Genomic DNA, 23577 nt, shown 5'->3' on the forward strand with positions numbered 1-23577 from the left:
TGCTGCTGCTGCTGCGGGCCCTGGCTGGGTTTGGCGGCTTCTGCCCCTCGTGCCGCGCTTTGCAGCCGCCGGAGCTCCACATGGACTGCTGCAGAGTGCTGGGCCCACCCGCACGGCTTCTCCATAGGCCGCCTCTGGCAGTGCTTCCTGGCCCTGCGGCACTCGCTGCACCTGGACCGCTCCATCCACCATCCTCAGGTGGGAGGCAGCTGAGCATGGCTTCTCGGAGCAGCACGCCGCCCTGATCACATGCTTCTGGGGATTCCCCCCCAAAAAATGACAGCGAAGAGCCTCAGCCTGGTGCTTGCTGCTTCTTCTGGCTCGGGGAGAGGCAGCTTGGCCCCGTCGGTCTCCCTCTCTCTCTCTCCCCCTCCCTCCTTCCTTGAGTGGATCTGGTGGGAGGAGCGGGCTTCCTTTCCAGCCTTGAGGAGGCGGGGAGCCTGTAGCCCGAGGGCGAGGCCAAGCCCCAGCTGCCTCTGGGTTAGGGTGGAGACCCATCTTAAGCCTCCCTCTCTCGGTCTCCTTGCGCTGGGAGCATCCTATTCCAGGCAGGGGCGAAGGAGAAGAACCGACCTTCTCCTCCTGTGGCTGCTGCCCAGCGCTCTCTCTTCTCTCTCTCCCCTTCGCCTCCGCACACTTCTTTACCCGTGCCAGAGAGCTTGGGCTACGCCGCCCTGTGACGCGTCCGCCTTACATGTTAGCATTCTCTTGAGCAAACTTTTCCGTCTTCAGCTTTTGCGAAGAAGTGGCAGGAGCTGGTGGGCCACGCCCGAATCGTTCTTCGAGGATGAAGCGAGTGTGGCACACCCAGAGCTGCCGCTTTTTTCACAACAGCCGAGGACATCTTCCGCTTGGGAGCTCCAACTGCGGGATGGGGGGATGGCTGCAACACCGGCAGCTTCAGGGGGGCTCCTTCCCTCACTGGTCCATTTTCTTACCTGTAGGCGGCTATGCCAGCTTTGTACTTAAAGGCTGCTGCTCCGCACCTTTTGATCTTTCTTGGGCGCGGAGAAAAGCGACCCTGTGAAGGGACCAAGCCTGCTGCTGAACGTGGAAGCCGAGAGGATCCCAGTGGGGCCTTTGGGGGGCATCTGGGGACGGGGGTCACAATAAGGATACCTACCTTCATCCTCCTGGGCTCTTCCAAGAGCCAAGGTGGCGCAGTGGTTAAATGCAGCACTGCAGGCTACTGCTAGATCAGCAGGTCAGCGGTTCAAATCTCACCGGCTCAGGGTTGACTCATCCTTCCGAGGTGGGTAAAATGAGGACCCAGATTGTTGGGGGCAATATGCTGACTCTCTGTAAACCGCTTAGAGAGGCCTGAAAGGCCTATGAAGCGGTATATAAGTCTACTGCTATTGCTATAGAACAATAATGAACATAAGCATACTTGATAGATGATTGGTGGGATTATACATAATTGAAATTAGTGATATATAAGTCTACTGCTATTCCAGCCCTTCAACCCTCACTTATCCTGGATACCCCAAACTTTTCTTCTCCCCCCCCCCCCCCCCGCAATCTTCAGCCCTGAGAGCTTCCTTTGAACAACTTTCAATGCCTCTTTCCTGCCCACGCCCAAATAGACTCCCTTGTAGCCCCCACAAGTCCATCTCAAAGGGAGGGGGCCCCAAAGGGAGAGTTTGGAAGAGAAACTCGGACCCCCACTCAAATAGAAGCAGAAAAGGTGAGAGAGGGGAAGATATTGTCTGGGGGGGTGTTGCAGCTTCAGGGGGCTCCTTCATGCCAGGACCAGAGGGCAGTGTGGACTTCCTTTTCAACCCCCCACCCCATCACTCTCAACGGGAATCTTTCTCTGATTGGAGGGGTGGACTAGATGCCCCCTTGAGGACTTTTAAGGCCCTTAGGAGTCCAGGCTGGGTCTGCCAAGATTTCAAAAGGGGAAAGAGGAGCCAGGGGTCTCTATGGAGAGCCTCCATCCTCCAAGTAATGGTTGTCCCTAAGATGCTTTTCCAAAAGGAAGCTGGACTTTCTTGGATTTTTTTCCCCCTTGAAAACTTAGTAGTGGGAAAAGGGGTCGAGGACAGGAGATGAAACAGTTGTAAATAGTAAATCTGAAAGGTCAGATGGGGAAAAGGGCAGTTGTTTCCTGCTCTTTTTGGAGGCTGCAAAGCACAAAAATTCTGTGTTTCTGGAGCTGCCTTGGATAGGATAGGCATTTTGAACAAAATATTTAAAATATTTTGGGCCTATAAATAAAATTAAACTTGAAACTTGAAAATGATTTCAGGCAGCCTTTCTAGCCATCAGCTTCTCTTACCTGCTTTGTAAGATGGGCCTCTAAACTTCCTTAGGATTTCTCCTTGGTAAAACAACCACCAGGAAGGGGCTGACCCATCACAGCCTCCTCAGGGCAAAAATAGATAAAAATAAAAGGAAAATGTTGCTTTGGACAGACTCCAAACAGCTTTTGAAAGCGGAAGTAAGGTAAACATTCGCATAAAAGCCATTGGTTTCCTTGCTCGCCTTTTAGATGGAGCAGAAAAAAGAGGATCTCAGATGGGCTGAGTTCAATTCGGTGAATTTAAACCTTTTCTTTCCCCCAAACTCTCTCCTCCCCATTGAAACGAGGTCGGGGCGTTTTAATACCACACTATGAATCTCAAGAAATGCTTTAAAACTTTGTTTACTCCGTTTCTGCAATGGGCCTTCCGAGATATATCTTTTAAGGCCCTTTTCCGCCCTCCGGAGGCTTCCCTGAAGGGAGGGTGAAAAACGGCCCTATGAGCAAATCGGAAGTGATTTCCGGTTTGGCTGTTGGGCTGGATTTTCACATTCCGGAGGACCTTGGGGCAATTTTTGCCCTCCCCAGGCTCCTAGAAAGCCTCTGGAGCCTGCGAAGGGCGAAAAATGGGTCCATTGCACGCCAAAAGCAGGGAGCATGGGGGTCGCATGCATAGCTGTTGTGGCCCAGCAGGAGCAGTTGGAACTGCAGATGGACCGATAGCGAGGACCCCTATGAGTCTGCTATGGAAGAAGTGGAGGATCCTGGGCAAAGTTCAGACTCAGAGCAGGGACCACAGAGGCTGGTTGGCCACCAGGATGTGCCTGAGGCATGGAGCAGTGTGGAGTTTGTCCCTGATGCCATGCAACGGAGGGCAGAGAAATGGAGGCAGCAGTTACAGAGACAGACTCATAAGAGATAATGAAGCCCAGGTGGTTGTGGCTTGGCCCCGCCCAAGAGAGTATATAAGAAGAGACTTTGGGAGGAGTCCTTTTGCAGGACACAACCGTTCGTACTAATCTGGAGAACTCCTTGTCTGGTCTGCCTTGTGTTCCCGTGTCTGTTGGAGTCTGGGTTGCTGCCAACGTCTTGCCAGTGAGTTGTGTCTGGGCTTTCAGCCAACAGGATTATAATTGCTGTGTATAAAGAGTGGCAAACAGCTAAGCCTGTGTCTGTGTTCATTACCAGATGGAGGGGAGACAGAACACATAGTATTATGGGTGGGCACACCCGTGCACGACCCCCCCTGTGCTCCCCCCTCTTTTGGCACGCAACGGGGAAAAGGTTAGCCATCATTGCCTTAAAACATTCTGCCGAAAAACAACTTGGTCAAAGGGGGCAGCCATCCCCTACACAAGGCTATAGGAATACTCCACAGATAAGGTAGACAGAGACAGGAGCTTGAACAATAGAACCCTTTAAAGATCACTTTGGTAAGGAATCTTTGTCTCTGATTAAACTTTGTTTCTATCTGCCCAAAATGTATAGAATACTCTTGAGCCACTCTTGCAGGGTGTAGATATTTCTTACATGCATCTGTTTGAATATTTTGGATATAGTTTTGTCACCATCTTTACGATAACCATAAATAAAAGCTGATTATTTTTTGCAAGCCTCGTCTCAAGTCTCACTCTCTCTGGCATTTCACTGGCTCCAGGAAACTGTTGCAACCTTAACAGTACAATTGGCCAATCCACAAACAAGCACGTTAGAAAACCCCAAAACTGGGCTATTAAGCTAACAGGGAACTTTTCAAGGTGTTCACGAAGAAACACGTAAAAAAAAAACCATGGAGATCAATATCCCGGATCGGACTTGGGTGATGAGGGCAGGCAGAGAGGCCAAAAGAGAGAGTCCCCTTTTCAGTTTATTTTTTGTTTAGGAAAACTCTGTTCAAGGGGCAGGAAGTCCCAGCCATCTTCAGTCACCTTTTTTTCTTTCTGCTAGAACAGTGGTCTCCAACCTTGGCAACTTTAAGACCTGTGGACTTCAACTCCCAGAGTTCCTCTGGCTGAGGAACTCTGGGAGTTGAAGTCCACAGTCTTAAAGTTGCCAAGGTTGGAGACCACTGTGCTAGAAGACTGGGTTGGTGATTCCAACTAACTGGATAGTAAATGTTTAATTTTACTCTCAGCAGCTTTTAATTCAGCAATCATTAAGTCATACACTGATCTGTAGTAGCCCCCGGTTCAAAGGTTATATGATGATAATTCCATCGTGAGAATTTAAATTGAGGGGGGGGCTCTGAAGACCATGAGCCTGGGTGGGTTTCCTGATGGGGCTGTTGGTCAAAGAAGAGATCTCCTAGGAGCATTGAGCCTTTGGCTTTCTACAGCCTTCACCCACAACCTCTGTATCTAACCCCCAGGAGGGAGGGAGGTGGGAAAGGCCTTTGTCTCTTAATAAAGGCAGCTTCTCTGGGGGGACCTCTGGCATGTGTTTCATCTCTCATACAGTTGGAACCAAACTCTAAGCTGCTTGAAGACTTTGTTGGTGTTCTCTCTTAACAGGATGGTAAACATTTTAATTTAACTCTTGGGATTTTTTAAAAAATTCAGGTATCTTCAGGTCATAAACTGGTCTATAATAGCCACTAGTATGGTGCTTGTGTGACCCTCCATTATGAGCACTTGAAACTAACTAAATTCACTAAATTTTGGAGTGCCTGAGATGCAACCTGTTACCAATTAACTATTCACACCAAACCGATTACATAATTCAAAGTGGTACTTCTGGTGACCTATATGTTCTAAGTAAGATGTGGTGCAAAATAATCATGAATGTGTCAGGCACATGTAGGTAGCCACCAATGATCTGCCTTTAGGAGCAGGAGTCCATCCAAATCTCCAGGACATTTTCCCTAAAGTTCACCTGAAATCTACTCCTTTTGATTCCACCCTGGAAGTCAGCAGTGTCCATCTAGAGAAGATGGAGTCAAAAGATTCAAGATGGCGGGTGTTTTAAAGGACATCACATATAAAGCTAAAAAGCAGCAGGACTTTGACTGCAAAGCATGGCACAATCTATCGGCCATCTTGACTTTTTTGAACTCCTAGCCTGTATCCTGAAAACAGTTCTCCTGATTATTTTGAACAATAATTTTAGTAAGGATGTTGTACAGAGATCAAAAAAACATAATACAAATATATATCGGCGAATATATGAAAAAGACAAGGTGAAAACAGAAATAAACCCTTCCAAAAAACATAATAGAAAAAATAAACTTTCCCTCTTCATCCTCAGCCAGCAAATTCAACATCAACCCTAAAAGAACAACCATTATAATTTAATTATCTATTGTAGGATTTCCCTCCTGTCACTGAAATTCCTGATGAACGGTAAGGTGTGATTTTTGAAAAGAAAATGTTTCCTGCCTTGTTCCCAACTGAAGAGATTTATCTCTGCTATGGACTTTCTGGTACATTTTTAGTTCTGATTTACAATGAAAAAATTTCTCACTCTCTGCACACTTGTGATGCCAGTCTCCTGCGTGATTTCTGCAAAGTTCTGAAGGTTGGGCAAAACATTTCCCACATTGCAGACATTTTTTCCTCCAGTGTGGATTCGTTGATGCAGCACAAGAGAATCTTTCCGTGAAAAACATTTATCACACTCTGAGCATTTGTGAGGTTTCTCTCCTGTATGGATTCGGCTGTGAACTCTAAGGGCAGATGAATGAGCAAATGCTTTCCCACAGTCCAAACATTTGTAGTTTTTTTCTCCTGTGTGAATCTTCACATGACTTCTAAGGGCTGATGAGCTACGATAAAATCTTCCACATTCGTTGCACTCATATGGCTTCTCCCCCGTGTGGGTTTTATGATGGATCCAAAGGTTTCCATTTTGAGCAAAAGATTTCCCACATTCTATGCATCTGTATGGCTTCTCTCCTGTGTGGACCCTCTGATGCCTTCCAAGGAGGTCTTTTCTGGAGAAGCATTTCCCACACTCCCCACACTTGTACGGCTTCTCCCCCGTGTGGCTCCTCTCATGAATCTGGATCTCTCCTTGAGTAAGAAACTGTTTCCGACACTCCCCACATTGATAGGGTTTCTCCCCCTTGTGCCTCTTCTGGTGTGTCTGAAGTTCAGAAGAATCCACAAATCGTCTCTCACATTCTGGGCATTCATAGGGTTTCTCTCCGGTGTGACGTCTCTGATGTCGCCGCAGGTGTGATTTCTGGATAAAACATTTCCCACATTCGAGGCACTTTTCGTTTTTCTCCCCTGTGTGTATTTTCAAATGACTGCGAAGAGATGAACTCAGGGTAAAACAATTCCCACACTCAAAGCATTTGTAAGGCTTTATTCCCAAATGAATCTTTTTATGGCGCTGAAGATCTGACTCCTGCGAATAGCTCTTCCCACATTCCCAACACTTGTAAGGTTTCTCCCCTGTGTGAATGCTCTCGTGCTTTCTGAGATAGGCTTTTTTACGGAAAAATTTCCCACATTCCAGACATTGATGAGGTTTCTTTCCAGTGTGGATTTTCTGATGTGCACGAAGGTATGACTTTTGACGAAAGCATAAGTCACAAGTCTCACATTTATAGGGTTTTATTCTCGGGGATCTTCTGAGAACTTTGGCTTCTTTTCCAGAGAAGGATTTCTCTTCTTCCAAACCTTGACTGGATCCACTTCCCACATGGACCTCCCTGTGGGTCAAAAGGAGGGAGTGGAGACTAAAAAATTTCCCACACTCTGAGCATTCATGGGTTCTTTTGTGATCTTTTGAGGTGCTGCTTGTGTCTGATGGGGGATCCCAGAGTTTCCCACCCTCCATGCTTTCTGGCGGTGGCGGCTTTTCTGAATTCCTACTATCTACTGATAGCAGATAGTATCTTGTGGGTACATCTTTGGTCACAGTTGTTTTCCTGCTGGAAAGAAGAACAAAAGAATTGTATTTTCTTTTGAGAAACACAGAGAATCACAAAAACTTACATTTGGAGGGGACCTTGAAGGTCTTCCAGTCTTGCCTCCTCCTCCAAAATGGGACATGGCCCCCCAGGACACTGAAGATGAAATATCCAGTTATTTTGGTCACCCCACACACCTAGAAAGCAAATTCTTCTGTTATTCCTTGACTCTTATCTTTTTCTCCTTGGTTCCTGTCCCTTGATACAGTGAAAAGGAAGCTCTGAATGTAGCTAGTCCTCAACTTATGGCTACAATTGGGACTGGAATCTTGGTCATTCAGTGAAGCAGTCAGTAAATGAGGGGTCAGGTCTGAACAATCATAATCCCAAACTCCTGTTTGCGGATATGAAGTGATCTGATGGGTTCTTAAGTGGAGGAAGGCCCAGCCAGGGGATGTTAGGGGAGTCTCTGCGGCGGGGGAGGTCCTTTGAAGACAAAGCATCTCCAAAGTTTCTCCAGGAGCCCCTCAACCAGCCTATGACTTGTGCCAAGACTCACATGGCCTCTCCTCCCACATAAGGCAACCCCAGATTGCTTACCTGGGACCTTGTCTGCTTAATGACCCGTGAAATTGCTCAACAGCCTGACATCAATACCTGGGAAGATCCTGGGAAAGATAATCAAGCAAGGGATCTGGGGAAGTCTAGAAACAAGCAAAGCTATTACTAGAATCCAACATGGGCTGGTCAAAAACAGACCATGGCAGAGAAACCTTATTGCATTCTTTGACCAAGTGACAGAATTAATGGAACAGGAACATTCAGTGCAGACAATATACTTGGATTTCGGGAAGGGGTGTGACAAAGTAGACCCCGGCTTACTTCTTTGCAAAAGAAGAAAAATGAGGGATTGAGAGCATCACCAACAGATGGATTTATGACTGGCTGACCAATAGCACTCAATGTATAGACCCGAATGGAACTATATTTTACTTTCATTCAGCATCTTTGGAGCAAAAGCCAATTTTTCTACATTGCTCATTTGTCCACTAAAGATAAAAATGCTTATTTTCCCAATCAAGATGTCACCAAGATTTATTTACTCACTTTTAAATTTGCAGTTAAGAGGTCTCTGGGTTACTTGTTACACCTCTGGGTCAAGGCCAGGTATGACCGTAACCACTGACCGGTTTGATTTCTCCTTAACTGATTGGCCCTTTGCGCAGGAAGCCGCTTCTCCAACTGAACCAAGATTTCCAAATTCTCTAGAACGGAGTCACAGATAAAACTTGTGGGTTGTGATCCCACAAAGCCCCTTTCCCCTCTTTGGAGTTCACGGAGACATCCTCACTGGTCTCCTGCAAAGAGAAATGAAAGAGACTCAGATGCTGACTGTAATGTTGAAGGTAGTCTATAAATGACCTGGAAGAGGGAGGCGGAAATGGGATTAATTGTTTATGTTACAAATAACGGAGAGAGGATCTAAAATTCAAGAAGATCTTGATAAGCCAACATGGAAGAAACCAGCAATGTGGAAGCCCAGGAGGGACCAATGCATAGTTGTGAGTAGAGAAACTCAAAGGAAGGTGAGAGAGATCAGATGAGGAAGAGCAGGTGTGAAAAGGGCTGCTTTTTCCTGCTCTTTTGGAGGCTGCAAATATTCAAGGCTTCCTGGGCCCTAGAGCTACCTTGGATAGGTCTTTTGGGAAATATTTACAATGATGAAAGGCAGCCAAATTTTGGCCATCAGTTTATTCTGTTACCTGCTTTACAAGACCAGCCTCAAAATGTCCTTAGAATTTGTGCTTTGTATAAAATCCACCAAGAAGGGGCTGCCACTTCATAGCCCTTTCAGGGAAGAAGAAGGAAAATGCTGGTATTTACTGACTCTACCCAGCTTTTAAAATCAGAAGCAAAATAATCATCAGTGAAAAAGCAAAGGATTTCATTGTTCACCTTATATATTGGGAAGAAAGAAAGAGGGACTCAATTCTATTTAAACTTTTATTTCCTCCAAAACCCTCCCCCTCCCTACTGCGATGGGATTAGTCTCAACAAAGGTTTTAAAGCTCCATTTTTCCACCTGCACGTGCTGGATAGGATTCCTCAGAGACCTCATGCTCTGACGGATCATAGAGGGACCTTCTGAAAGCGACTTCCCCAAAGCTCCTTCCCGGCTCCACCCGGAGCTCCCCGAAGAGCCTTGGCGAGGAGGGGGCAGATCCAGGCGTGGACGGAACCCCTTTTGTCTCCCTGGAGGGAAGGGAGGGATCCCTACCTGCAGGGAACTCAAGAGCCGGATCTACCCGAGGAAAACCCTAAGAGCGGGATCCGCAGCTCCCTCCCTCCTGGCGGGGAAAAGATCTCCAGGCTGGAGGGAGAGAAGCCCTACCTGAATCTCTCCCGAGGGATCCAGCGTCGAAGCGGGACACGCGGAGGGAAATGGAGATCCAGTAGGGGGGATGGGATGGGGCGGGGCTTCTATTCTCCTCTCGGGCCCCGCCCCCGCCCTGAAGCCCCGCCCCTTAGCCTCTTCCTCTCTTTGCCCCTTCAGTCCAATATCGCCCCCAGTTAGGACCACGTGCTCCGAATCCTCCTCTGATCCTCCGATAGGTATCTGTGTCACGTTTGGGGTCGAGGGGCGGGAAATGCGGAGGAGCCGCTCCCTCCAGACGTTCTGAGTAAGAGAGACACGTGTTTCAAGAAAGGAATCTCGGTTCTTTTTCCCGGGAAGCGAAGCTGAGCCTTTCCCGAGAGAGCGCAGCGGAGAATTTCCCAGGGGAGTGGAATGTTGGGGGGGGGGGGGCTCGGAAAGGGCTGAGGTGTCAGCGACCCTACATGATTAGGGGAGGGACTCTCCCACGCGGGAAATTTCACACTCTCTGTTTGTGCGTGCGCAGGTGTTTTAAGGTGCCCAAGGATTCCCCGTTCAGTCCTCTCAGAGACCCCCAAGTCTTCGGAAGCTTTGGGGCCGCTGCCCTCCTCTTTTTTCCTCCACTGCATCCCCACTCCGCGCCGGATCGGTGGGGAGGGCAAAAAGAAGTCCACGCTCTCCTCTGGGTCTGCAACGGACGCCCCCTTTGAACTGCGCCCCAAGACTGAACTCTTTCCTCCAGCGTGTGAACACATGAGACTCTGCCTGGAGACTGATGACGCTTCAAAAGGGGAAATTCCCATTGGTCCTTTCGCTTTCGCGGCTACTCCCAATTCCCAAGTTCAAGGTGAACGCTCCCTCCCCACCCAATCCAGAGCCACCGATGCGTCCTCTGGGGCTGGGAGCATCTGTGTCTTTCTCCCCTCTCTTTAAGGGGGCTTGTGGGGCTCTACTGGAAGTGAAGGGGGTAAGGAGGGGGCTCGTCTGTGGGAGGAGAGGGACCCTCGCTGCTCCTGGGGGAAGGAGTGGGGGGAGAGAAAGAGGCTGGGATCTCCGCAGTGGGAAAAGGGGTCGAGGATAAGAGAGGCGGGATCCTGCAGGAATCTCGATCTCCGCGTGGTCTCCGCCCCCTTGCTTGTCGCAATCCCCCCACGCTGGACGAAGAGGGAGGCCCCCCCCATTCCCTTGTTGTGGCCGAGGTGGGAAGGGGTGGCGGAGAGGCCCCCCGATGTGGATAAGACATGCCCCCCGCCACTCGTGGCTGGGTGGGAGTGGGATCTTCCGGAGCCTGAAATAGAGACTGAGTTTCCTGCATCGAAAAAGATGCTTTTTTGGGGGGGCAAAAGTGTTTTTGCAACTTCAGTTTTTCTTCTGAATCTCCATTTTTAAGGTGTGGGAAATTGAGCTTCAATTCCCTTTTGGGGGGAGATCCTGAATTTGAGGAGACCCAGAAACCCCCCCCCCAATCCTATAATGCCCCATTGCTGAATCCGAACCTGGATGGGAAGTGGAAATCGAGGGAGAAGCATATGGGGGGTTGCTCCCCTGAATTGGGTCCCACAAACTTCCTTTGTTGAGGGGCCCTGGACACCCTCCCTTTAAGATGACCTTGGGGGGCTGTAGAGGAATGAACCCCAACTTCATGGAAATGCTGATAGTAGGACAAGTTGTGGGGAGAAGAAAAGTTGGGTATAACCAGGGAATCTGGGAGTCCCCTTCTCACATCACCCAGACACCCCCTGCAGTCAAGCCTCCCCTCCCCAAAAATCATCTGAACTGGTTCTGCAGGACTGTTGCTCAAAGCAGGACCTGGGCCAGGCCACAGCAGCATCAGGATTTGAACCCAGGGCCAGCTGGCTCCCTAAGGGGAGAACCTTCGCCTCTAATTCCTCATTTGTCGCCCGGGATTGCTGCAGCAAGAAGCAACTTCTGGAGGGAGGGTCTGTCCCACAGGCGTAGAACAGGGTCCTTGCTGCTGAAGGGGTGTCTCTCCTTGGGGGGCATCTCCTGGGGGCTCCTTCACTCTAGGCTCTTTGGGGGGGGCGTTTTATCTCTCCAGGAGTTGATGCTGAGACAGGGAATTTAACCAGCCAATTTCAGACTCTGAAACCCCAAGTCTTCACGGGCTCTTGGGCTGCGCCTCCTCTTTTTTCATCCAATGCAGCCCCACTCCACGTCTGATCGGTGGGGAGGGGTAAAAGAAGTCCACGCTCTCCTCTGGCTCTGAAATGAACGCCCCCCTCGAGCTGCGCCCCCTCCCCAAAGACTGAACTCTCTCCTCCAGCGTGTGAAGACAAGAGACTCTGCCCGGAGACTGATGACGCTGCAGAAAGGAGAATTCCCATTGGTCCTTTCGCTTTCGCGGCTACTCCCAATTCCCAAGTCCAAGGAGAACGCTCCCTTCCCCACAATCCAGACTCACAGATGCGGCCTCTGGGGCTGGGACCATCTGCGTCTTTCTCGCCTTTCTTTGGGGGAGCTTGTGGGGCAGCATCGATGGGCTCTGCTAGGATTCCCCCGATGCTGCTGCGGGGGAGGGGGGGTGCTGGCTCCCTGGAAGCGAAGCGGGGAAGGAGGCTCCCCGTAAGGAGGGGGCTTGTCTGTGGGAGGAGGGGGGCCTGAGAGGCACCCTCAGTACTTGTGAGAGAAGGAGGAGGGAGAAAGGGGCTCCTCAGGGTCCCGACTCACCCCCTTCAATAAGCTCCTTCCCCGGAGATCATCCGACCTGGCTCTACGGACCTTTGATCAAAGCAGGACCTGGGCCAGACCATACCAGGCTCAAAGGTGAGGTTGGGAGCATCGGGATTTGAACCCAGGACCAGCTGGCCCCCCGAGGAGAGAACTTTGGCTTCCCATTCCTCAACTGTAGTCCCAGGGCAGCTGCAGCAGGAAGCAACTTCTGGAGGGAGGGTCTGTCCCACAGGCCAACGCAGAGTCCTTGGTGCTGAAGGGACGTCTCCCCTGGGGGTGGGCTTGGGGGGAACTTATCTGGGGGTTCCTTCACTCTGGGCTCTCGGGAGGAAGAACTTTTCATCTCTGGAGGAGCTGCTGGTCCGACGGAAACTTGAAAATTTAGCCAGCCAATGCAGGCAGAAACAGGGCTGCAGGGAGGGGTGTCTGGGGGCCCCAGCGTCTCTCTGCCTCCCCCCTCCTGTTATCTTTTAAAAAAGACTCTGGACTGGCCGCTGTTGGGGGCTCCTCCCCCCCCCCCCGGGACTGAGTCAGAAGGAAAAAAGAATTCTTGAAAATGTTTTACTTCTCATCTAAGAAGCTTCTTCAGTTCTGACTGACTGGGAGGGGGGGGGGAGAAAGGAAGGATTTGTATTGTGTCTCAAAGGAGAAACCCATCAGGAGGAGAGGCCCATCGGCACCTGAAAAGCCCTGGGTGGCTCTTTCTGGGACAGCCACGTCCACCTTCTGGACAGAGAGGAGCCCTGGATGGGGAGAGGGGCCAAAGTGGCCATCTTTGCCAAAATTAGGAGCCCTCCCACAACAGGGGGAGGGGAAAGGACGCCCCTCCTACGGTCTACAACAGGGTCCTTTCAGCAGCCTCAGGAAGGCTCCACACCCCTTTGCACCCTGATTCAAAACCAAAGGATTGTAAGGAATATCAATTCTTCCATCCTCCACCACAGTCAGAACTGGGGAAGCTTCCTGGATGAGAAGGGAAATGTTTTCAGGGGAAAAAAACCAAGAAAGTCCGGTTTCCTTTTGGAAAAGAATCTTAGGGACAACCATGACCTGGAGGATGGAGGCTCTCCATAGAGACCACTGGCTCCACTTTTCCCTTCTGAAATCTTGGCAGACCCAACCTGGCCTTAAAAGTCCTTAAGGGGGCATCTAGTCCACCCCTCCAATCAGATGATTCCGGTTGAGAGTGGGTGGGGGAGGAAGCCCACACTGCCCTCCCGTCTAGTAGAAGAAACGTTTGGTGTATCCAGGATAGGTGGGGCTTGAAGGGCTGGGAGAACCCAGGAGGATGGGGGTAGGTATCCTTATTGTGATCCCCCCACCAAGGCCCCACCATGATCCAAGGGCCCCTCCAGAATGCTAGGAGGACTGCTGGACCATTTGAGCGTCTGCCTGCCCTTTTCTACTCTGGGAAGGTGGAAGCAGTCCATCAGGAAGTGCCTCCCCTTCCCCTCATTTTCCTCCCCCCTCCAGACGCCCCACCAAGGGTGGATCCCTCTGGAAGAGACAATTCCCCATTTCTCCTCAAGGGGGCATCGTCCTGAAGCCTTTTTCTCATGTTTCCTGCCCCTCCTCTGAGAGGTGTGGCTCCCTCCTCTTAAGTAGCTGCTGGGAACTATGGGCCCTGGACTCCCTGATGGGTTCCTCCTCCTCCTTGCCCCTCATTTCCTGCTCCAGTGGAGATCTGAGAGCCACTTCCTCCCCCCACTTTGACTGCACAGCCATCTTGTCAGTCGTGGCCCCTCCCAGTGCGTCTCCTGAAAAAGGCCCTCCTGATTGGTTTGAGCAAGTTTTATTAAGGATTATATGCACAGAAAGAATACAAATATCTGTGTGTAAATATATGAAAAAGACAATGAAAAAAGGGAAATGAATCCCTCCAAAAAAAAGAGAATAGCAAGAAAAAAAACTTTCCCAAAAACAGGCTGTGCGGAGGCCTTCTGAACAACTTAAAAGAACCATCTAGTAAAAAGAAAAATCAACCAAAAGAGCAACATGGAAACAAAAGCAAATAAAACTCCCCCAGGAGCAAAACAAAGAAAAGTTTTATTTGTATGTCTTGTTTATTTTTAAAAAATAATTTTTATTAAATGTTTTGATCTTTAAAAACAATAGTTATGTGTTCTGACCCCCTCGTTCCACACCAACAGACACTCTGAGCCAAAGATAAGTTACGGCATTTAATTAACAGAAAGACAGGTCCTTGGCAGCAAACCGGCACAGACAAGCTTGGGCAGCAATCCAGCACAGATAAGACGTGGCAGCAATCCAGCCTGCCAAGCTCACCATAATGTTCTCCAACATTAGTTCCTGCGTTGACTTCTGCAAGAGGGGCGTGTGCACAAGCAGTCTTTTTATAATCTGGAGAGGAGCCTAATGTAAGGTGACCAGATATTCATATTTGTAAAGAGGGACACCATTGACCGTGTGTGTGTGTGTGTGTGTGTGTGTGTGTGTGTTTTGATTAAAAATTTTACGTGGAGCAACAAAAATTTTCATAGAACGCAAAAATAGTATTGTAATATATATATATATATATATATATATATATATATATATATATATATATATATATATATATATATATATATATATATATATATATATATTTATTTATTTATTTATTTCAACATAACTATAATTTACAAATATAATACATTTATTTACATTTACATTTATAAATATATTTACCAAAATTATATACAGTATTATTTTATTCTTTGTCATATTTCTCACTTGACTGAATTTTTTTTAGTAGATTGCTGTCGTTGTTTAAAAGGTCATGAAATTCTTCACAAGAATTTGTTAAATTATATTTCACACATAAAATGGCTTTCAAAGTCTCAACACTTAATTGTGATTTTTCTGATGTCCACACTTCATTTACCATAGAAAAAACGCGTTCAGTCGCAGCATTAGTTCCTGGTAAGGACAGCGCGTATTCCACAATTTTTAATACATTATTGTATGAAATATGGTTTGTTTGAAAATGATGAAATATTTCTAGCCATTTGTTCTCTATTGTGATTTTTGCTGATGCCCAAGATTCAACCTTTTCCTTATCAATATATTTTTTTAATAATGATATCTCATCCAAAAGATTACTTTCAGAAATATTACTATTTGGGAAATTTTGATTAATATGATCGAATGAGTTTTGCACATCATTCCAATTAAGTTCTTGTTTTAATGCAACCCAATGAAAATGTTCAATATCATTGTACTGTACCGTCCACTCTTCTAAATAATCTATGCAGTTACTATAGAACTTTTGAATGTCATTGATGATCTCTGCATGATTTATTGCACCTTGTTCTTCTAGCTGGCTTATACTATTACGGATAGTTATGGGAATAAAAATATTTTCTAACCGCTCTTGATACTGAAATTTTAAATTATTAACTTCATTCGCTACTTCGATTACCGAAATTTTATCACCTTCAATAAGTTTTATACTGTTTTGAAAAACAGCTGCTTGATTGTGTACAAACTCTAGCCAAATTTTTGAAGATTCTTTTTCAAAAAACTCTTCTAAAAATCTAGGACATTTATCCTGTGATAGAAAGTAGGACTTCAAAGGATCGTACATTTTCAAAATTCTTTCGACAGCTGGCAAAAGAGCTAACCAGGGCGTTTTACTGCATCCAAGTATTTTCTGATATTCGACTTCCACAGTTTCACAAAATTCTTTAAGCATTTCAACGCGCACAGTGTATGTATAGAAATAAGAATATATTTTAAGAACAATATTTCCCACATCTACGGGCAACAAATCAGCAGCTGTTTGAATAGCGTTATGTATTATGTGCACTGCACAACCAACACCAATAATGTTTTGATTAAGGTTTTTGTTTAATTTATAAAAAATATTATTTGTATCTCTTCTTGGTTTTCCTCCAAAATTTGTGTTCGTGTTGTCTCCACAATGTGCAATTATTTTATGTTTTAAATTGTTTTTTTCCAAAATATTAATAAAGGAACTGAAAATTATTTCGGAAGTTTCGCCGGGCAAAGAAACAAAATCTAAAATTCTAATTTGTATTCCAGTTTCTGGAGCTGCCTTGGATAGGATAGGCATTTTGAACAAAATATTTAAAATATTTTGGGCCTATAAATAAAATTAAACTTGAAACTTGAAAATGATTTCAGGCAGCCTTTCTAGCCATCAGCTTCTCTTACCTGCTTTGTAAGATGGGCCTCTAAACTTCCTTAGGATTTCTCCTTGGTAAAACAACCACCAGGAAGGGGCTGACCCATCACAGCCTCTTCAGGGCAAAAATAGATAAAAATAAAAGGAAAATGTTGCTTTGGACAGACTCCAAACAGCTTTTGAAAGCGGACGTAAGATAAACATTCGCATAAAAGCCATTGGTTTCCTTGCTCGCCTTTTAGACGGAGCAGAAAAAAGAGGATCTCAGGTGGGCTGAGCTCAATTCGGTGAATTTAAACCTTTTCTTTCCCCCAAACTCTCTCCTCCCCATTGAAACGAGGTCGGGGCGTTTTAATACCACACTATGAATCTCAAGAAATGCTTTAAAACTTTGTTTACTCCGTTTCTGCAATGGGCCTTCCGAGATATATCTTTTAAGGCCCTTTTCCGCCCTCCGGAGGCTTCCCTGAAGGGAGGGCGAAAAACGGCCCTATGAGCAAATCGGAAGTGATTTCCGGTTTGGCTGTCGGGCTGGATTTTCACATTCCGTAGGACCTCGGGGCAATTTTTGCCCTCCCCAGGCTCCTAGAAAGCCTCTGGAGCCTGGGAAGGGCGAAAAATGGGTCCATTGCACGTCAAAAGCAGGGAGCATGGGGGTTGCATGCATAGCTGTTGTGGCCCAGCAGGAGCAGTTGGAACTGCAGATGGACCGATAGCGAGGACCCCTATGAGTCTGCTATGGAAGAAGTGGAGGATCCTGGGCAAAGTTCAGACTCAGAGCAGGGACCACAGAGGCTGGTTGGCCACCAGGATGCGCCTGAGGCATGGAGCAGTGTGGAAGATCAAAGGGAGTTTGTCCCTGATGCCATGCAACGGAGGGCAGAGAAATGGAGGCAGCAGTTACAGAGACAGACTCATAAGAGATAATGAAGGCCAGGTGGTTGTGGCTTGGCCCCTCCCAAGAGAGTATATAAGAAGAGACTTTGGGAGGAGTCCTTTTGCAGGACACAACCATTCGTACTAATCTGGAGAACTCCTTGTCTGGTCTGCCTTGTTTTCCCGTGTCTGTTGGGAGTCTGGGTTGCTGCTAACATCTTGCCAGTGAGTTGTGTCTGGGCTTTCAGCCAACAGGATTATAATTGCTGTGTATAAAGAGTGGCAAACAGCTAAGCCTGTGTCTGTGTTCATTACCAGATGGAGGGGAGACAGAACACATAGTATTATGGGTGGGCACACCCGTGCACGACCCCCCCTGTGCTCCCCCCTCTTTTGGCACGCAACGGGGAAAAGGTTAGCCATCATTGCCTTAAAACATTCTGCCGAAAAACAACTTGGTCAAAGGGGGCAGCCATCCCCTACACAAGGCTATAGGAATACTCCACAGATAAGGTAGACAGAGACAGGAGCTTGAACAATAGAACCCTTTAAAGATCACTTTGGTAAGGAATCTTTGTCTCTGATTAAACTTTGTTTCTATCTGCCCAAAATGTATAGAATACTCTTGAGCCACTCTTGCAGGGTGTAGATATTTCTTACATGCATCTGTTTGAATATTTTGGATATAGTTTTGTCACCATCTTTACGATAACCATAAATAAAAGCTGATTATTTTTTGCAAGCCTCGTCTCAAGTCTCACTCTCTCTGGCATTTCACTGGCTCCAGGAAACTGTTGCAACCTTAACAGTACAATTGGCCAATCCACAAACAAGCAAGTTAGAAAGCTCCAAAACTGGGCTATTAAGCTAACAGGGAACTTTTCAAGGTGTTCACGAAGAAACACGTAAAAAAAAAAACCATGGAGATCAATATCCCGGATCGGACTTGGGTGATGAGGGCAGGCAGAGAGGTCAAAAGGGAGAGTCCCCTTTTCAGTTTATTTTTTGTTTAGGAAAACTCTGTTCAAGGGGCAGGAAGTCCCAGCCATCTTCAGTCACCTTTTTTTCTTTCTCCTAGAACAGTGGTCTCCAACCTTGGCAACTTTAAGACCTGTGGACTTCAACTCCCAGAGTTCCTCTGGCTGAGGAACTCTGGGAGTTGAAGTCCACAGTCTTAAAGTTGCCAAGGTTGGAGACCACTGTGCTAGAAGACTGGGTTGGTGATTCCAACTAACTGGATAGTAAATGTTTAATTTTACTCTCAGCAGCTTTTAATTCAGCAATCATTAAGTCATACACTGATCTGTAGTAGCCCCCGGTTCAAAGGTTATATGATGATAATTCCATCGTGAGAATTTAAATTGAGGGGGGGGCTCTGAAGACCATGAGCCTGGGTGGGTTTCCTGATGGGGCTGTTGGTCAAAGAAGAGATCTCCTAGGAGCATTGAGCCTTTGGCTTTCTACAGCCTTCACCCACAACCTCTGTATCTAACCCCCAGGAGGGAGGGAGGTGGGAAAGGCCTTTGTCTCTTAATAAAGGCAGCTTCTCTGGGGGGACCTCTGGCATGTGTTTCATCTCTCATACAGTTGGAACCAAACTCTAAGCTGCTTGAAGACTTTGTTGGTGTTCTCTCTTAACAGGATGGTAAACATTTTAATTTAACTCTTGGGATTTTTTAAAAAATTCAGGTATCTTCAGGTCATAAACTGGTCTATAATAGCCACTAGTATGGTGCTTGTGTGACCCTCCATTATGAGCACTTGAAACTAACTAAATTCACTAAATTTTGGAGTGCCTGAGATGCAACCTGTTACCAATTAACTATTCACACCAAACCGATTACATAATTCAAAGTCGTACTTCCGGTGACCTATATGTTCTAAGTAAGATGTGGTGCAAAATAATCATGAATGTGTCAGGCACATGTAGGTAGCCACCAGTGATCTGCCTTTAGGAGCAGGAGTCCATCCAAATCTCCAGGACATTTTCCTTAAAGTTCACCCGAAATCTACTCCTTTTGATTCCACCCTGGAAGTCAGCAGTGTCCATCTAGAGAAGATGGAGTCAAAAGAATCAAGATGGCGGCTGTTTTAAAGGGCATCACATATAAAGCTAAAAAGCAGCAGGACTTTGACTGCAAAGCATGGCACAATCTATCGGCCATCTTGACTTTTTTGAACTCCTAGCCTGTATCCTGAAAACAGTTCTCCTGATTATTTTGAACAATAATTTTAGTAAGGATGTTGTACAGAGATCAAAAAAACATAATACAAATATATATCGGCGAATATATGAAAAAGACAAGGTGAAAACAGAAATAAACCCTTCCAAAAAACATAATAGAAAAAATAAACTTTCCCTCTTCATCCTCAGCCAGCAAATTCAACATCAACCCTAAAAGAACAACCATTATAATTTAATTATCTATTGTAGGATTTCCCTCCTGTCACTGAAATTCCTGATGAACGGTAAGGTGTGATTTTTGAAAAGAAAATGTTTCCTGCCTTGTTCCCAACTGAAGAGATTTATCTCTGCTATGGACTTTCTGGTACATTTTTAGTTCTGATTTACAATGAAAAAATTTCTCACTCTCTGCACACTTGTGATGCCAGTCTCCTGCGTGATTTCTGCAAAGTTCTGAAGGTTGGGCAAAACATTTCCCACATTGCAGACATTTTTTCCTCCAGTGTGGATTCGTTGATGCAGCACAAGAGAATCTTTCCGTGAAAAACATTTATCACACTCTGAGCATTTGTGAGGTTTCTCTCCTGTATGGATTCGGCTGTGAACTCTAAGGGCAGATGAATGAGCAAATGCTTTCCCACAGTCCAAACATTTGTAGTTTTTTTCTCCTGTGTGAATCTTCACATGACTTCTAAGGGCTGATGAGCTACGATAAAATCTTCCACATTCGTTGCACTCATATGGCTTCTCCCCCGTGTGGGTTTTATGATGGATCCAAAGGTTTCCATTTTGAGCAAAAGATTTCCCACATTCTATGCATCTGTATGGCTTCTCTCCTGTGTGGACCCTCTGATGCCTTCCAAGGAGGTCTTTTCTGGAGAAGCATTTCCCACACTCCCCACACTTGTACGGCTTCTCCCCCGTGTGGCTCCTCTCATGAATCTGGATCTCTCCTTGAGTAAGAAACTGTTTCCGACACTCCCCACATTGATAGGGTTTCCCCCCGTCATGCCTCTTCTGGTGTCTCTGAAGGTCAGAAGGATCCACAAATCGTCTCTCACATTCTGGGCATTCATAGGGTTTCTCTCCGGTGTGACGTCTCTGATGTCGCCGCAGGTGTGATTTCTGGATAAAACATTTCCCACATTCGAGGCACTTTTCGTTTTTCTCCCCTGTGTGTATTTTCAAATGACTGCGAAGAGATGAACTCAGGGTAAAACAATTCCCACACTCAAAGCATTTGTAAGGCTTTATTCCCAAATGAATCTTTTTATGGCGCTGAAGATCTGACTCCTGCGAATAGCTCTTCCCACATTCCCAACACTTGTAAGGTTTCTCCCCTGTGTGAATGCTCTCGTGCTTTCTGAGATAGGCTTTTTTACGGAAAAATTTCCCACATTCCAGACATTGATGAGGTTTCTTTCCAGTGTGGATTTTCTGATGTGCACGAAGGTATGACTTTTGACGAAAGCATAAGTCACAAGTCTCACATTTATAGGGTTTTATTCTCGGGGATCTTCTGAGAACTTTGGCTTCTTTTCCAGAGAAGGATTTCTCTTCTTCCAAACCTTGACTGGATCCACTTCCCACATGGACCTCCCTGTGGGTCAAAAGGAGGGAGTGGAGACTAAAAAATTTCCCACACTCTGAGCATTCATGGGTTCTTTTGTGATCTTTTGAGGTGCTGCTTGTGTCTGATGGGGGATCCCAGAGTTTCCCACCCTCCATGCTTTCTGGCGGTGGCGGCTTTTCTGAATTCCTACTATCTACTGATAGCAGATAGTATCTTGTGGGTACATCTTTGGTCACAGCTGTTTTCCTGCTGGAAAGAAGAACAAAAGAATTGTATTTTCTTTTGAGAAACACAGAGAATCACAAAAACTTACATTTGGAGGGGACCTTGAAGGTCTTCCAGTCTTGCCTCCTCCTCCAAAATGGGACATGGCCCCCCAGGACACCGAAGATGAAATATCCAATTATTTTGGTCGCCCAACACACCTAGGAAGCAAATTCTTCTGTTGTTCCTTGACTCTTATCTTTTTCTCCTTGGTTCCTGTCCCTTGACACAGTGAAAAGGAAGCTCTGAATGTAGCTAGTCCTCAACTTATGGCTACAATTGGGACTGGAATCTTGGTCATTCAGTGAAGCATTCAGTAAATGAGGGGTCAGGTCTGAACAATCATAATCCCAAACTCCTGTTTGTGGATATTAAGTGATCTAATGGGTTCTTAAGTGGAGAAAGGCCCAGCCAGGGGATGTAGGGGAGTCTCTGGGGCGGGGGAGGTCCTTTGGAGACAAAGCATCTCCAAAGCTTCTCCAGGAGCCCCACAACTGGCATATGACCTGTGCCAGGACTCACATGGCCTCTCCTCCCACATAAGGCAACCCCAGATTGTTTACCTGGGATCTTGTCTGCTTAATGTCCCGTGAAATTGATCATCAGCTAGACATCAGTACCTGGGAAGATCCTGGGAAAGATAATCAAAAAGGGATCTGGGGAAGTCTAGAAACAAGCAAAGCTATTACTAGAATCCAACATGGGTTGGTCAAAAACAGACCATGGCAGAGAAACCTTATTGCATTCTTTGACCAAGTGACAGAATTAATGGAACAGGAACATTCAGTGCAGACAATATACTTGGATTTCGGGACGGAGTGTGACAAAATAGACCCCGGCCTACTTCTTTGCAAAAGAAGAAAAATGAGGGATTGACAGCATCACCACCAGATGGATTTATGACTGGCTGACCAATAGCACTCAATGTGTAGACCCGAATGGAACTATATTTTACTTTCATTCAGCACCTTTGGAGCAAAAGCCAATTTTTCTACATTGCTCATTTGTCCACTAAAGATAAAAATGCATATTTTCCAAATCAAGATGTCACCAAGATTTATTTACTCACTTTTAAAATTGCAGTTAAGAGGCCTCTGGGTTACTTGTTACACCTCTGGGTCGAGGCCAGGTATGACCGTAACCACTGACCGGTTTGATTTCTCCTTAAGTGATTGGCCCTTTGCGCAGGAAGCCGCTTCTCCAACTGAACCAAGATTTCCAAATTCTCTAGAACGGAGTCACAGATAAAACTTGTGGGTTGTGATCCCACAAAGCCCCTTTCTCCTCTTTGGAGTTCACGGAGACATCCTCACTGGTCTCCTGCAAAGAGAAATGAAAGAGACTCAGATGCTGACTGTAATGTTGAACATAGTCTATAAATGACCTGGAAGAGGGAGGAGGAAATGGGATTAATTGTTTATGTTACAAATAACGGAGAGAGGATCTAAAATGCAAGAAGATCTTGATAAGCCAACATGGAAGAAACCAGCAATGTGGAAGCCCAAGAAGGACCAATGCATAGTTGTGAGTAGAGAAACTCAAAGGAAGGTGAGAGAGATCAGATGAGGAAGAGCAGGTGTGAAAAGAGATGCTATTTCCGGCTCTTTTGGAGGCTGCAAATATTCTAGGCTACCTGGGCCCTAGAGCTACCTTGGATAGGTCTTTTGGGAAATATTTACAATGATGAAAGGCAGCCAAATTTTGGCCATCAGTTTATTCTGTTACCTGCTTTACAAGACCAGCCTCAAAATGTCCTTAGAATTTGTGCTTTGTATAAAATCCACCAAGAAGGGGCTGCCACTTCATAGCCCCTTCAAGGAAGAAGAAGGAAAATGCTGGTATTTACTGACTCTACCCAGCTTTTAAAATCAGAAGCAAAATAATCATCAGTGAAAAAGCAAAGGATTTCATTGTTCACCTTATATATTGGGAAGAAAGAAAGAGGGACTCAATTCTATTTTAACTTTTATTTCCTCCAAAACCCTCCCCCTCCCTACTGCAATGGGATTAGTCTCAACAAAGGTTTTAAAGCTCCATTTTTCCACGTGCACGTGCTGGATAGGATTCCTCAGAGACCTCATGCTCTGACGGATCATACAGGGACCTTCTGAAAGCGACCTCCCCAAAGCTCCTTCCCGGCTCCACCCGGAGCTCCCCGAGGAGCCTTGGCGAGGAGGAGGCAGATCCAGGCGTGGACGGAACCCCCTTTGTCTCCCTGGAGGGAAGGGAGGGATCCCTACCTGCAGGGAACGCAAGAGCCGGATCTACCCGAGGAAAACCCTAAGAGCGGGATCCGCAGCTCCCTCCCTCCTGGCAGGGAAAAGATCTCCAGGCTGGAGGGAGAGAAGCCCTACCTGACCCGAG

General features: G+C 46.5%; 1 protein-coding gene across 1 annotated transcript in view; it reads right to left on the bottom strand.

Annotated features, from left to right (window-relative positions):
- LOC148046998 (uncharacterized) overlaps positions 1–21104 on the bottom strand; it is a 47414-nt gene extending 26310 nt beyond the window's left edge. Inside the window, 5 exon segments of the mRNA XM_087711788.1 lie at positions 5620–5714; positions 5789–6834; positions 6883–6966; positions 19874–20342; positions 20424–21104. Of these exon segments, the coding sequence (XP_087567914.1) occupies positions 5620–5714; positions 5789–6834; positions 6883–6966; positions 19874–20342; positions 20424–21104 (2375 nt within the window).
- Between the last annotated feature and the right edge of the window lie 2473 nt (positions 21105–23577).

Source organism: Thamnophis sirtalis, unplaced genomic scaffold (assembly GCF_051295495.1).
Source record: "Thamnophis sirtalis isolate CommonGarterSnake01/CBP01778 unplaced genomic scaffold, rThaSir2_p1.2 scaffold_3, whole genome shotgun sequence".
Taxonomy (NCBI): domain Eukaryota; kingdom Metazoa; phylum Chordata; class Lepidosauria; order Squamata; family Natricidae; genus Thamnophis; species Thamnophis sirtalis.